The 15,354-nt window shown below is 42.8% G+C and overlaps 1 protein-coding gene and 1 long non-coding RNA gene across 5 annotated transcripts in view; both read left to right on the top strand.

Annotated features, from left to right (window-relative positions):
- The window catches only part of RAD52-2 (cobalt ion-binding protein), a 100,488-nt gene that overhangs the window by 11,983 nt on the left and 73,151 nt on the right, over positions 1-15,354 (top strand). For 2 of the 4 annotated variants that reach the window (XM_088983583.1, XM_088983586.1), the window contains exon 4: positions 3,847-3,941. In XM_088983583.1, the coding sequence (XP_088839709.1) occupies positions 3,847-3,941 (95 nt within the window). The remainder of the gene's footprint in view (positions 1-3,846; positions 3,942-15,354) is intronic. The other 2 variants (XM_088983585.1, XM_088983587.1) reach the window with 1 other exon arrangement.
- On the top strand, positions 7,231-8,683 carry LOC148853277 (uncharacterized). Its single transcript, XR_016112736.1, has 3 exons — positions 7,231-7,365; positions 7,447-7,869; positions 7,945-8,683. It is a non-coding gene; the product is annotated as an uncharacterized LOC148853277 (long non-coding RNA).

A 15,354-nucleotide genomic window follows, 5' to 3' on the forward strand; every position in this document is an offset into this window, starting at 1 on the left:
TAAATATTATGAGAGTGGCGGCGGCAGATTTGTTAAGAATCTGTCCCTCATTTCAGCAACTTGTGTTCTCTTGTTTCTCTTCTATTCTCTCCCTTTTCTCTCATCTTACTTTTCTGTTTTACAAACCTAAAACCTTTTAGGATTCAAGACTGATTACAGTCTTGATCTTCTACTATTAGCATACTGTCAGGCCTTGAGGCTGCTGAAGAGTAAAAATAGAGTGATCAGATGAACTCTATATGAAACCAGCATCGGTAAATCACATTGTAAAACTTCTCAAACCATGCCTGAGATGCTTACTTGAGATCACAAAGAGATTTCTTTAAATGACAGACCAACTTAAGATTATCACAGTACCTTGGAGGTGGTTTCATGTGGTCTCTCTCCTTCAAATGCCCATGCAAGAAGGCATTCTTAACATCCATCTGATGAATCTCCCATTGTCTAATAGTAGATATATCCATGATTAGACAAACATGTTGTAATTTATGTTCCTACATTGTATTCTTGACTGTTATAACTGCAGCTTGGGTAAACATATTAGGTCCAACCCTTTCTCATGAATGGTTCAGTCAAGATAGTGATGGTACAGACCTAGGCTTGATGTTCCTACTCTCCTGGACAGAATTGTCATTCCTATTAACAATATCCCCTTAATTATTATTAATTAGGATGTACCTTATCATTGGAATGACTTGTTTTGAAATAACGTGATTCTAACTAGTGATAGTTAGAGTCTTTTTTACTTTTAAGATGATCCTTAGACTAAATCTCGGAAAGAATAAAGCAAAAGGCATCTCAAGTACGAGGACACAGATTTATAGTGGTCTGCCCCACCTGACCTACATCCACTCCCCGAGGAACCCCCTCGAGAATTTCTACTAACCAGCAGGTTCCATAGAAGCTAGCCAAACCTTTACACCACTGCTCTGCCCTTCACACCTAAGGGCTCGCAGCCACTGCTCCACCCTTCACCCAATGACTTGCAGCCAACTAGTTGTCAGAATGCTAGTTACACCAACTTGACCAAAATTTAGTGGAGCCGGTTACCCCTCCTTACATCAAATGAATATAACTGTTAAGCACATGAAACTTGGCTCCAAATGACCTGATATGCTGATTACAGCTCAAAATAATCAACCATATGTAAGGATTGAAAATTCAGACCTTTATATGAAATGTGCCTACTTTTACCAAGAACCTGAATCTCTCTCTTTGCATATTAACTTCCTTGTGATCATATTGAACCTTCCAAATAAGCTCAGAAAGGTTGGAATTCCCATGACACTTAGTTTTCTTGCTAACTGATCTGATTAAGCTTGCTGTTGAGAATTCCTTGGGTAGATTGATGGTTCTCCTCTTGATATAAACAGTTTGCAAGCTTATTTGAAATCAGCCCCCCTTCACCCTATTTTCAATTCTGCTTACTTGTCTAGTGATTATTCAATCTTTTTAAGTTCTGTCCAGTCTACTTTGTCGAACAAGTCAAGGTTAAGATCCAACCAGAAAGCTGAGGCTTTGTTGGCCTTTTTCCAGCTTCCATAGGACCCATTCCAGCCTCCTAATTAGCTGCATTTTGTGTAGGTCCTGCATCAAGAAGGAAGTGCACTATAGTTGTAATGTTGTGGACTGCATTGGTGGGAAGAAATGAGAGAATATTTAAGGTGAAAGAAAGAACAAAAGAAGAACAATAGAATTCATAATGGTGAAAGTGGTCCATTGGATTAAAATGTTGGACATCATTGATCGCTTTTTTGTGGACAACATCATTAGAGGTGGGAAAGTGTACAGCTATCAGGGTGATACATTGGGTGAAAACCTTGGACTTGTTCTCACATTTCTCCTTTGATGATATTTGGAGGAATTGGGGTTTAGTGGCCAAAAGCTCTTCAAGGAAGGATAAGTCTATTTCCTCTTGGATCACTGTTGAAGAAGATTTTATTAAATTTAATTTTGATGGTAGCAGTTTAGGCAATCCAGGGCCCTTAAGAATTGGAGGTGTATTTAGGAACAAAGAGCTGAGCTCTGGTTCGGATGGTGTGGGAGATTCAGCTAGAGCTGAGCTTCTTGTGAATATCCATGGTTTACAGCTAGCAAGACAGTTAAATTTCAACAAGCAAGTGGTTGAAGGGGATTCCAAGTTGGTAATGGGCTGGTTGAAGAACCCAGAGACAGCTCTATGGACCTTGAGGGAGGAGATGAAGAAGTTTAAATGGCTTTGCAGTAATATGACTCTAAAAGTTCAGTGGGAGAGAAGATCAGATAATGGCTTGGCTGATACCCTAGCCAAACAAGAGGTTAATAGGGATCAGTTGTCTAGGGATTCTTTGTAATTTGTTTTTAGTTTGGGAGGGTGCACATTGCACCTCTCTTTGTGCCTTGTACTGCTTTTATTTTCTCTATTATAATTCTCTTACCATTGATCAAAAAGAAAAAAAAAAAAGGATGGCAACTAGTAGCATCTTCTTTTTCTTCTAGTAGAAAAATTTTAGTACCATACTACCATGGAAGCCACTCAGAACTGACCAAATAAGATAATGGTTTGGTTGATACCCTAGCCAAACAAGGGGTTAATAGGGATCAGTTGTTTAGGGATTCTTTGCAATTTGTTTTTAGTTCGGGAGGGTGCACCTCGCACCTCTCTTTGTGCCTTGTACTGCTTTTATTTTCTCTATTAAAATTCTCTTACTATTGATCAAAAAGAAAATAGAAGGATGGCAACTATTAGCATCTTCTTTTTCTGCTAGTAGAAAAATTTTAGTGCCATGGAAGCCACCCAGAACTGACCAAATTAAATTAAACTTTGATGGGTGTGTGGACTGGGCAATCCTAGTTCCTCAGGTATCAGGGAAGTAATGTAAGGAGTGGTAGATAGAACACAAAGTTGATGGATAGCCTTGTTTCAAAATCTAAGTTATGCTCTAAATTTAAAGGAAAATCCAGCTAATAGTTGCTGGTTTTCTTCATTGGAACTAGGATCTGAGGCCTTTTTTGGAGGCATTTTAGCTTTAACATCAACTAATGTAGGGGCTAGTAGATAAAAGGCAAGGTCGATGGGTGGCTAACTGGCTATGCTTCAAAATCTAACAAGGTATGCTCTAAATCTAGGGGAAAATCTAGGGTATCCTGGCTTTCTTCTAATAGTAAAGAACTATAAGAAAATAACAAAGAGAAGAAGAGATCACATGTTTCTCCACCATTGATTTCAAGAAGAGAAAAGAACTGTAGAGTAGAGCAAAATTTAACTCCTTCATTCTCATTCAATTATGCTTTTCTGGAACACACTTATATTTATATAGAACTCTTCAAAACTTTGACTAAAATAGAAATTTAGTAATTACTAAAACTATACCTGACTCTTAATTAGGATCCTAGAAACTTCTAAGCAAAAAAGCACACAAAATAGAAGCATAGCAAATAGTAGTTGCCTAAAGCTAATAGGTTAACTAAGCAAAATAGGAAACCACTGATTTCAGATCACCATCATCATTGTCTAAGCTTTGTCCTATATGCGGTCGGCTACATGAATCCTCTTTTGCATTTTGATTCTGTTAAGTGCCATATCAATTGTTAAATTATGGGTGTTAAACCATTCCTTATTACTTCCACCCAAGTCCATTTCTGCCTGCCCCTAGCTTTTCTGCCCCCTTCAACTTGTAATAGATCACTTTTTCTAACAGGTGTCATAGATGGTCTTCTATGCACTTTTTCTAATAGATCATCCAGTCCATTAATGTGTAGCTCGTCACATGGCCACTAGGAAGATTCCAAACCACCAGCTTATGGCTACTCATTAGATAGATTTAATGGTATCTACTGTTCTTTTTATGTTTTTGTCATTTTTAGCAGGTTGGTGTGGAGAAGTTCGTGATGTCATATTCTCTGAAAGTGGAAGTGTGACTTTGGTTTATCGTCTCACCATACATGGGTCTGATGGAGAGGTATGTCTTTTCTTCTCTGCTGCAAGTATTTTGCCTTTGGTCTGTATTCTGATTCACATTATATTTGCTCCCCTTCCATGGCTTGGTCATTACCTACAATACAACATTTAGAATATCTGAGTACAAATGACCAACATTTAGAATACCTGTCATTCCAAGGTGAGAATGACTTTTGAATCTGGCATCGATTCTAATATATGCACAATTTTCTATGGTGGATCATTTATTTTAGTTTGAACTTGTTTTTATTCTTGTTGTTAGGAATGCTATTAGACCTGTTATTGGGCCGTAGTGGGCTGTTAGTGGGCCTGTTTATATGTTTATCTCTGTTAAGCTGTAATCAGGGGTATTCTTGTAATCTCCCCTTTTATTTGAACACCCTAATATATAAGCCAAGTGGGGCTTCGTCCCCACTATCTTTTTGGCAAACTCTCCTATCTTCCCTGCTCTATTTCTCTCCTATTCTTATTTTAGCTAACTCTCTTCCATTCCAGATGGTATCAGAGCAGGTTTTACAGCAGATTGGTGCTCGAGTGGACCTTTCTTCTTATTATTTTTTTCTCTCAGTTTTCTCTGGGGAGGATTGTAACACTTCAGATTTGCAAAGGAACTAATCGGGTAAGGGTTTTTTTTACTATTTTTCCCTTTTTGGTCGTGGGACCAAAGGGTCATTGTTTGGGTGTCTCCCTTGTATCCTGTGATGGAGGTTTGACTGTGAAGAGAGGTGTCTCTCTGTGATTTCCATAGTTGTGTGGTCTGAGATGAGACCACTTTGTGCAGGCTGACTTCATGGAAATGCCATTTCCTAAGGTAGAGGGGTAGATGGTTCCACCAAGTTTGAGGAAAGAATGTGGTGGAAGGAGATTTTCATTGAGAAGAAAGAATTGCCATTCGAGGAAGCTGATGGAATTTCACCGCTGAATATTAGAGAAAAAAAGCCGATGGTCATTTTGATTAAGGAAAGTATAGATTGGTTTAAAGGGTTCATGGATGACACACTTCTGGCTATGGATGATCAGGGGTGGGAAGGGGAGATGAAGAAGGAGGGGAAGATCTTCACAGCTGGAATCAAACGAAACAGCAAAGGCTCTTTCGTCTTGCTCATTGAAAGAGTAGGGGTTGAAAGGAAGCAGATTGTTTGTATGCTAGAAGGGAGGGGGAAAAGGGGATGACACATGATAGCAGAAGCCTTGGAGGAGTTCACACACAGAAGATGGTGCTTCCGGAAGGTGAACACTTCATCGATGGAGGAACAGGGTAAGCGAGAGGAGAAGAAGGTTGAGAAGATTGGGAGTGCGAGTGCTATGTGGTGTCTCAAGAGTTCCAAAAATTTGGTTTGCACGGAAGAGTGAGGATTGGTGGAAAAGATAGGTGGTAAGGGAAAACAAGAAAGTGGAAGATTGGAAGGGACTTCTAGTCAAAATATCAAAGGCTCTACCATCCATTGATTTGCCAAGGCTGTTTCCCTTCGATGAGAAGAAAGCTATTTTGGAGATGGGTGATGTAGCGCGATCTGGCTGCTCTCGCGTGTCTGGTGACTCGGACGCTGATTTGGATGCTTGCCTTGTTAGGGGCCGAGCTATAGATAGCCGAGATGTTTTGTTCTGCAAGAGAGGTAGAATTAGATTGCCCGGGTTGTTTTTACCTGGGGTGGGCACTCTGATGCTTAAGTCAGAGAGTTGTTCGTGAGTTCTTTAGGAGGTAAGAGTATTTGAGAGCTTAATCACGCGTACCTTCACTGGTAAGAATGAGGGCTTTATATAGAGGTGAGCGACCAAAGTCTTCTCACAACGGGTCTCATTTTCTTGTAGAGACGTTTTTGCTCACTTAGGAGAGTAATTACATCGGTTACATAATCTGCACGGGAGTTATGGTCTGTCTGATCAACTCTAATGTGTGCAATGGGGTAGGCTGACCTAACGGTTGAGTCATTAGCGCTTCGGAGGTCTCAGGCTGGTAACATATCTATGAGACAAGTCAGCAGGCTCGCCTTGTAGGTCGCCACGGGTTCTTAAAGCTCGGCCAGTCTTTGAGGTAGGTCGCCATACGCTGTTAGCCTTGTTATCTCGACCCAACCGAAGCAGCTGAGGTCAGCCCATGCGAGGTGTCTTAGGCCAACTTGCCGAACTGGTTCGCTTACTCAGCGCCAAGGTGTCGCTTGAAGGCCACGTGTCGTGATGTAATTCAGAGGACCAAATTACCCCTCATCAATTAACCCCCACTCCCGAGCCTTCGTCAGCTCGACGAAGGGAATAGCTCTTAATAAGGTAATTGGCTCGACTGGTTCGTAGGTTGCTCGGCTCGCTCACCTGATCTGGTCTGAGACTGGGCGGGATCGTGGTAGATTTCAAATTTCGAATTCAAAAAAAGGGCGCGCATAGTGAGCGCAAAAATTTAAATTCAAAATATCCTGCACGCATCGTCGTTGTCTCGATCGTCGATCTGCTGTCAATGCATCCCAACTGTTGGTCATTCTTCCCAGTGGACTATAAATATGGGATCCTCACTGAGGCCTCACTCACACATTTTTTGGATTTTTCTCTGAGGAGGGTGACCGATCTGAGAAGGTCTTAGTTGAGGTGTTGCTGTCTACTAGCCTGTTGAAACTTTGTTCGTCTCCGGTGCCGGTTTCCTTTGTCTCGTTTACCCGATGAGTAGCTTCCTCTATAAATGTCTTTTGATCCTTCAAAGGGTAGATCGCTGGACTATAGGTGGGTAGGATGAGGGGGAATCTTCGGGAGAGGATTCTCAGGGAGTCTTCTGCGTCTGAGCTAGGGGTAGGAGTAGAGGTCCGAACAGCGGAATCCCCTTTTGATCCTTCCGAGCTCTCTAGTGAGCGTATAATAGAGCTGTATAGTACTTATCAAATACCCCAATTTTGACTGTATCTAGCCCGGTCCTAACGAGTATCCCTGGAGTCATGGCCAAGACACGACCTGTGTCTTTGAGGAGACGCTAGTTGCCGGTCTTTGTTTTCCCTTGCACCCTTTTATTCTTGCGATGATCTCACGTTACGATGTCTCCTTAGGTCAGCTACACCCCAATGTAGTTCAAACTCTGGTGGGGCTGATTTCTTTGTGTCACCACCCCAACTTCCCCTTGGGTTTAGATGTTTTCTCTGGGCTGTGCTCTATGAAAAAGGTCCCCAATGTTCCCTACTGTTTTTACCTTCCCTTCCATAGCGGCTATAAGATGCTAGTTGACTTTCCCTCCAAAGTTAAATATTGGAAGAATGGGTACTTCTTCCTTTCTCATAGTAATGGTTGGAATATGGATACTGTATTGCGGAGGGATTGCCGAAGTTTCAATGTAAAGTTCGATGGAGAGATACAACTTGCAGTTCAACACTTTGTTTGCCGGAAGTTTCTAGTAGAGAACCTTTTGGCCGAGCGTATGCTCATACAGGCCAGCTTGAGTCACGTAGGTAGGTTGGCCTTCAAGTCCTTTATATCTGCTTTTGATATTTAACTTTTTGGCTCGACTAACTTCTCTTTACTTTTTTTAGATATGACGACCATGGAGTCACTTTTGGTGGCATCTAAGAAGGTGGCTTTGAGGAAGAAGTGAAGGGCTGACTATTTGTCGATGGAGGGCACCTTGACCAGTGCCGAGGTGAGGTCGTTGTCGCTCGCTCACTCCTGTCATCGACCTCGAGGGAGGCGGCGACCCTATGAGTACCGACCGGGACGATATGGGCCCTGCTGCCTTTCAACCTCAAGTCGTCCAAGAGGAGCATGCCGCCGGTCCTTACACCTCTGACATAACTTGCTTCGTCCCGAATGTTGACGTCTCTGTGATCAATCGCCTAAACGACTCATAAGCAGCTCTTTGGATGGGAAGGGGCATGCGGCCTTTGGAAGATGTGCGGTATTACTACGGTTTGGACCTAGCCGACGTTGGAACTCGGATGACTCGTTGTATACTTTAGGTTTGTCCTCTTTCGAAGCTTTTGTCTTTTGGTTATTTGTTTTTTGTTCTGATCATACTTTTCTTCTTTTGGTAGGCGAACACCATGGGGTAGGTACTGTTGGATCAGGTCGCCTTAGGCCGGAGAGAGAAGGCCGAGCTGTAGTCTAGTGTTGACGCACTGTAGTCTCAGATGCGAGAAATCCAACTAAGCATCGAGGAGGACTGCTAGTGATTCATCGAGCTGAGCGGAAAGATGCAGTGCAAGTTGGACGAGGCCCGGGAGACCATTGCTGCTCAAGAGTGCCGACTGGAAGAGAGGTGGACTAAGTATATAGAGGATATTTGCCAAGTAGAATTGGCAGCCATTGATCGTTTCCGTGACTCCTTTGAATATGCCCAGGAGAAGGTGGAGAATGCAATCCCTACGATGCGAAAGGGATTTAAGCTTTGTTGCCGCTACTTGAAGACGCTTCATCCTGATTTTGACTTCGACACTTTTCTCTGTCAACAACATGCCAAATGAGCTTGTTGTGCAAGTTGATGGGGAGCCCTTGACTCCTAATGAGGATGAGGAAGTAGCCGGAGCAGAAGAGGGCGAGGAGGTTGACGATGTCGATGACGAGCTGCAAGGTGGTGGCGAGGAGTAGATCGGCCTTGTTGGTTTCTCTTCTTCTGTTGTTTCTGGGAGCCTGTGAGCTCCTATAAGTTGATGTTTCTTAGGCTTCCGTGCTCATAATGTTGAACTTTCTGCTGCTGAGTTTATTATTATTATTTTTTTAATATATGTACCTTGGTCTTTGGCCTTAGTATGCTTAATGCAATTTACTTTTCCCATATCTGATATCTTCTTCGAATGGAGTTTCTTTCTGTTGAATTGTCGCGCAAATCGATCAAACTGTCATTAGATCGACTGGGTGCCTTAGTGCAAAAAGCTTTGGTATCCCTTCAGGCTTTCTTTTAGCTAAGCTGTTGAGAGGTCAGGCTTGGATGCCTTAGCAAATTTTCGCAAATCTGCGGATGTAGCTCGGAACTCCTTTTCTATGCTTTCTTTTAGTCGAGTTGTCGAGAGGTTGGCTTGGGTGCCTTGGAAAATTTTCGCAAATCTGCGGATGTAGCTTGAAACTCTTTCTTTTCAGAGATAGTATTTCCTTAGGTTGTCTATATTCCACGCACGGGGTACCATCTTCCCCTCCAGTGTTTCGAGCTCATACGTGTTTTCGCCTATCACTCTAAAGACTTTGTAAGGGTCTTCCCAGTTCAATTCTAGCTTTCCCACACCGGGCTTAGGCACCATAACCTTCTTGAGTACCAGGTTGCCAACCCTGAATTGGCATCTCTTCACTTAGGCATTATAGTATTGAGCCACTCACTGTTGGTACGCTGCGGTCTGAATGTAGGCGAGGCCTCAGACTTCTATTAAGTCGAGGTTGGTTCGTAGGTCTTCTTCGTTAGTCTCTTTGTCAAACATCTTGAACCGTAAGGTCGACACTTCAATCTCTATTGGTATCACGACTTTAGTTCCATATGTCAAGTTGAAGGGGATTTCACCTGTCGCCATCTTGAAGGGCGTTTAACAGCTCATCCACCTACAAACCTTCAGCTCGGGAAAGCCGAGATTAAGGCCATAGAGGATTGCCCAGTTTGTTACCTCAGCCTGACCGGTAGCTTGAGGATGGGTGACTAAGGTGAAGTTTTGTTTTATGCCCATTTCTACGCACCAATTCTGAAATTTAATACCCTCAGATTGCTTGCCGTTGTCTGAGATCAAAACCCTTGGTAGTTTGAATCTGCATAAAATAATCCTCCAAAAGAAGTTCTGAATGTTCCGAGTTGTGATGGTCACTAATGGATCGGCCTCTACCCACTTCGTGAAATAGTCTATTGCTACTACTAAAAATATTCTCTGCCCGGTCACTGGTGGGAAGGGGCCCAGTATGTCAATTCCCCATTGTGCAAACGGCCATGGACTGGTAAGATATTTTGGGTCAGTAGCCGGTTAGTGCAAGATGTTGGCATGTTGCTAACATTTGTCACACTTCTGCACTAGCTTGATTGCGTCCGCCTTCATCGTGGGCCCATAGTACCCTTGTCGTAATGCCTTTTGGGCGAGTGCCCTACCCCCAAGTGTCCTCCGTAGAGTCCTTCGTGAATCTCATGTAACACTTGGTCCACTTCTGCTTGACGCAGGCAGCGCAGGTAGGGGAGTGGGAATGCCCTTATATAGCTTGTCGTTCTATCCTTTGTGCCGCATTGCGTTCCTTCGGTAATATTCCATGGCGTAAATAATCAATGAGCGGATCTATCCAACTCAGTTCTGTTGTCATCACGTGGGCGTGGTAGGTCTTCTATGTAGACTGTCCTCTTCGTTGAGTCGATTGCACTAGCCAACTTAGAAAGTGCATCGGCCTCGATGTTCTCTGATCTTGGGATTTGTTGGAGGTACCAAGAGTGGAAGCTGGGCAAGAGTTCCCTTACCTTGGCCAAATAGGCCGATAGGTGGGCTCCCGAGCCTCATACTATCCATTCACCTGGTCGACCACAAGTTGTGAGTCACTGCATACTACAAGGTGTTTAGCCCCGACTTCCTTGGGAATCCTATTCCTTGATTTAGAAAAGCTGCATTTTTCAAGGTTCGTTCTTGAAACAAACCGGACCAAATCTGTAACCAAGATTAAGGGAGGGATATACCTGATATGGAATCAACAGTAGTTCCTAACATAGGTGTTCACGCCCAAAGAGTTCACCAAATCCGTCCTCCACTGAAGATGACACAACTTAGGGTGAGGTAGGATCAGTAAAGAGATTCTTCAACAAGAACCCCAATTCTTCAACAAGAATTACGCAGGGATGTGAGGACAACTTCAAGATTGTTTCTTCTAGTAAGAAACAATATCAAGATCCAATCTTGATCACTCCAAGAATGTGGAGATCGAACTGGGTAGGGCGGCAAGAATAGAGAAAAGATCTGGAATTTGCAAAAGTATTTAACAAAAGAATTTCTCCCTCTATTTATAATCCTTCTTGGATCAACTTCCTAATCATATCAAGAGAGGGTTCTTTGATCAAATTCTTTATTTGGATTAGAACTCCTAAGTGGATAAGACATATCTTATCCTCTTGCTAATCTAGAAGTAGATCTGATCACAAATTCGCCCATAATTATTAATCTAATTAGCCTAATTCGAATTGGGCTTTAGGCCCATTAAGTCATCAGGCTCACTTCCCCTTTAATTTGCTGGCTAGCTTGGCTCTCTTTGTATGGTGTGGGACCCTAACATTGATCTCCACAAAAGCCATATGGGTTCAGCCTAGCCTCTGTTACAAGGTCTGGCCGAATTCACTGCTGAAGACAGTGAACCCCTAAGCCCATCAGTATGGGCTCTTAGTAGGCCCAACATTTACACAAAATGGTCCCTGGGTCCATCCACGTTATGAAGGCCCAAGGACTATGGACTTAAGTGAGATTAGCCCATCAGGTAAGAGCCCTAAATGGTCTTACACTTAACCTTTCAGCCCATAATGATCAAACACTGCCTGACAAGAGAGGGCCTCTCCCTCGACTGCAAGGTGTAGTGTTGCACTCTCTGCTCACATGGATCCCGGGAATTAAAACCTTTTGCAACATTTTGTGAAACCATAATATATATGTATATCTCTATATAAATATATTTTGCAAAACAATTCTCAACAAGTTTGAAATCAACTGCCGACAGTTTAGGTTTCCATCAGAGAGTGCATTTCTCGATCATTCACTTTGTCCAACAAAGGGGCTGATTCTGTCACTATGATCACCCACTCAGGTGAATTCTCAGACTGCCTCAACATACCCAGGTTTTGACCCTTGCTAAGGATCTCATTGATTGGCATATCAAAGACAAACCAATCCAACACCTAGTGCAATACCATAATCGAGTCTAGGGGTTAGGTGTAACTTTCCAGTGTTGCCCATCTGTCTCCAAGGTCCAGGGCATAACTGGAAAATGGTCTGGTTCAGGGTTTCAAGCAAACCCACACTACATGTGCTTCAGGTCTGTTAGTAAACCCTAGTAGATTCTAGGGTTGAAGTAGAGAAGAAGAAAGAAAAGAGAAAGAGGAAGAAGAAGATGAAGAAGAGGAAAGAAAAGGTTCGGCCAGACTAGAAGAGAGTCAAAATCACCCTTCCCTAGCTGACCCACTTGTATTTATTCAAAAAACATAGAGTTTCAGGAAAGACCATTTTGTCCCTCATAGAAGATGGGACACATAACTTAAACACAAATACAATAGACCTTTCACTCTCAAGAAAGATAATCCAGAATGACCAAAATACCCCTGACTCGAGCATTCTAACACTCCCCCTCAAGCTGGAGAGTATATATCATATAGTCCCAGCTTGTTACAAATGTAATCTATTCTTCCCCGAGACAATCCCTTTGTGAGAAGATCTGCCCACTGATTTCTTGAGCTCACATGAGATGTGGTTATCACTCCACTTATCACTTTATCTCTTACAAAGTGACAATCAACTTCAATATGCTTAGTTCTCTCATGAAAGACGGGATTGGAAGAGATGTGAACAACAGCTTGGTTATCACAGTATAGTTTCATGGGTTTGTCAATTGAGAATCCCATCTCTTGAAGCAAGTTCTTCAGCCATACTAGCTCACATGTGGTATGGACCATAGCCCTGTACTCTGCTTCTGCACTACTTCTTGCCACCACTGTTTGTTTCTTGCTCTTCCAAATTACAAGATTGCCACCGAGGAAGGTACAATACCCTGTAGTTGATCTCCTATCTGATATAGAACCAGCCTAGTCAGCATCTGTGTACCCTACTATCTCAAGAGTTCCTCCACTTTGGTATAACAAACCACGACCTGGAGCACCTTTTAGGTACCTAACAATTCTCATAACAGCTTCCCAGTGAGGAACCCGAGGATGTTGCATTAACTGGCTCACCACACTCACAGCAAATGATATATCTGGTCGGGTAATGGTCAGGTAGTTCAATTTGCCCACCAACCTTCTGTATTTTCCAGGATCATCAAACTCTTCACCCGCATCAACACTCAACTTGGCATTGAGTTCCATAGGAGTCTCTGCTGGTTTAGCACCTAACAACCCTGTCTCTTCAAGTAGATCAAGAACATATTTTGTCTTACATAGGTTGATCCCATGTTTTGACCTCGCAACCTCTATTCCCAGGAAATATTTCAGCTTCCCCAAACCTTTCGTATTGAAGTGATCCTGTAAGAATTTCTTCAACCTGTTGATTCCATTGCTATCACTCCCAGTTATGACAATATCATCCACGTACACAACTAGCAAGATTTTCCCATCCTTTGAATTATAGCTGAACACAGAATGATCAACCTGACATTGTTTCATCCCAAAGGTTTTCATCACTTCACTAAACCTGCCAAACCAAGCACGTAGAGATTGTTTCAGTCCATAAATTGCCTTTTTGAGCCTACACACTTTGTCAGACTCCCCCTGAGCAACAAACCCTGGTGGTTGCTTCATATACACCTCCTCAACTAGATCACCATGCAGGAAGGCATTTTTGATTCAAGTTGTACAAGAGGCCAATCATACATAGCAGCTAATGAAATCAGCACCCGGACTGAACCAATCTTAGCCACAGGAGAAAATGTCTCCATATAGTCAACACCATACATCCTAGAATAACTCTTGGCCACCAACCTCGCTTTCAATCGCTCCACACTACCATCAGGAAGAAACTTCACTGTGTAGACCCATTTACACCCAACTGTGTGCTTACCGGAAGGAAGAGCGGTGAGTTCCCATGTGTGATTATGTTGTAGAGCAGAGAGTTCTTCTTCCATGGCTTGCCGCCACCCTAGGGAGGCAAGAGCTTCTTGGACAGTCTTGGGAACGGGAACAGATGAGAGTAATGATTTAAATTTGCAATGAGAAGCAGAATGGTGAGCAGTAGAAACATAGTGTGAAATGGGGTGAGAAGTACAAGTGCGTTTACCTTTTCACAGAGCAATAGGAAGATTAGGATTTGAAGGGGAAGGAGCAGTAGCGGGATCTGTCGACAGGGGCTGAAGTGGAGGAGGGTCCGATGCACTTCTGCGGGTATACACTTGAGTGATTGGCGGCTTCTCAGTAGTAACAGGCATAGGATGTGCATCTGCAGTAGAAACAGGAGCTACTGAAAGGATGTCCACAATAGGTACCGGAAGGGGAACCACAGAGGGAGAGGAAGAGACCCCAACATCTGAGAAGAGTGGAACTGACTCAAAGAAGGTGACATCAGAGCACACAAACGATTTATAGGATTTTGGGTTATAACACTTATACCCTTTCTGAGTCCTTGAGTAGCCAAGAAATATACACTTAGTAGCTCGAGCATCTAGCTTGTCTAACCCAGGCCCCAAGTGTTGAACAAAACAAACACAACCAAAGATTCTTGGGGTAAGAGGAAATGGAGATAAAGTGGGGAACAACACGGAGAAAGGGGATTGACTTCCAAGGATTGACATGGGCATCCGATTGATCAGAAAACAGGATGTGAGAACAACATCACTCCAAAAATGTTTTGGGACATTCATATTAATCATCAAGGATTGAGCAGTTTCAAGAAGATGTCGATTTTTTCGTTCAGCTATGCCGTTCTGTTGTGGGGTGTAGGCACAAGAAGTTTGATGAATGATCCCATGATGTTCTAGGTATTGCTGAAATGGTGAGGAGTTGTATTCTTTGGCATTATCGGAGCGAAGAATTTTAATATGAACACCAAATTGAGTGCGTATTTCAGCATAAAATTTTTGAAAAATAGGGAACAACTCACTACGATCTTTCATAAGATAAATCCATGTCATCATTGAAAAGTCATCAATAAAGATTACAAAATACTTATACCCATTGTATGACACCACTTTAATTGGACCCCATACATCGGAATGAACTAAAGAGAAAGGACTTGAGACACGACTATCAACTCTTGGACTAAATGAGACTCTATGATGTTTACCCAATTGACATGACTCATAGTCTAATGATGAAAGATGACTCAAGGAAGGAACCAGTAACTTCAAGGCCTTGAGAGAAGGATGGCCAAGTCTGCATTGCCATTGAAGAGGAGTAAGAGATGATTGAAAAGCTACTGGAGGACCACCACCATCAAGGTAATATAATCCACCTGCTTCATGCCCTCCACCAATCTTCCTCCCCGTCTTGAGATCCTGAAACACACAAGAAGAAGGGTAGAAGGTTACAGAACAATTAAGAGACTTGGTTAATCTGCTGACAGACATAAGGTTAAAAGGAAACTTAGGAACATATAAAACAGATGATAAAGGCAAGGAGGAGGATTAACATCACCAACACCACAGATAGGAGATGTAGAACCATTAGCAAGTGTAACTATTTGAGGTGTGGAGGAGTGGGAAAGGGAGGAAAATACATCATGAGTCCCAGAGCTAAGCAAGCCATACCTGAATGGGTAAGTGTGGCGGTGTTCTGCTGAGATGTTTGAATGAACTACTCATATACTTCA

This window comes from Nelumbo lutea, chromosome 4 (assembly GCF_056320005.1).
Source record: "Nelumbo lutea isolate HS-2025 chromosome 4, American lotus-T2T, whole genome shotgun sequence".
Lineage (NCBI taxonomy): Eukaryota > Viridiplantae > Streptophyta > Magnoliopsida > Proteales > Nelumbonaceae > Nelumbo > Nelumbo lutea.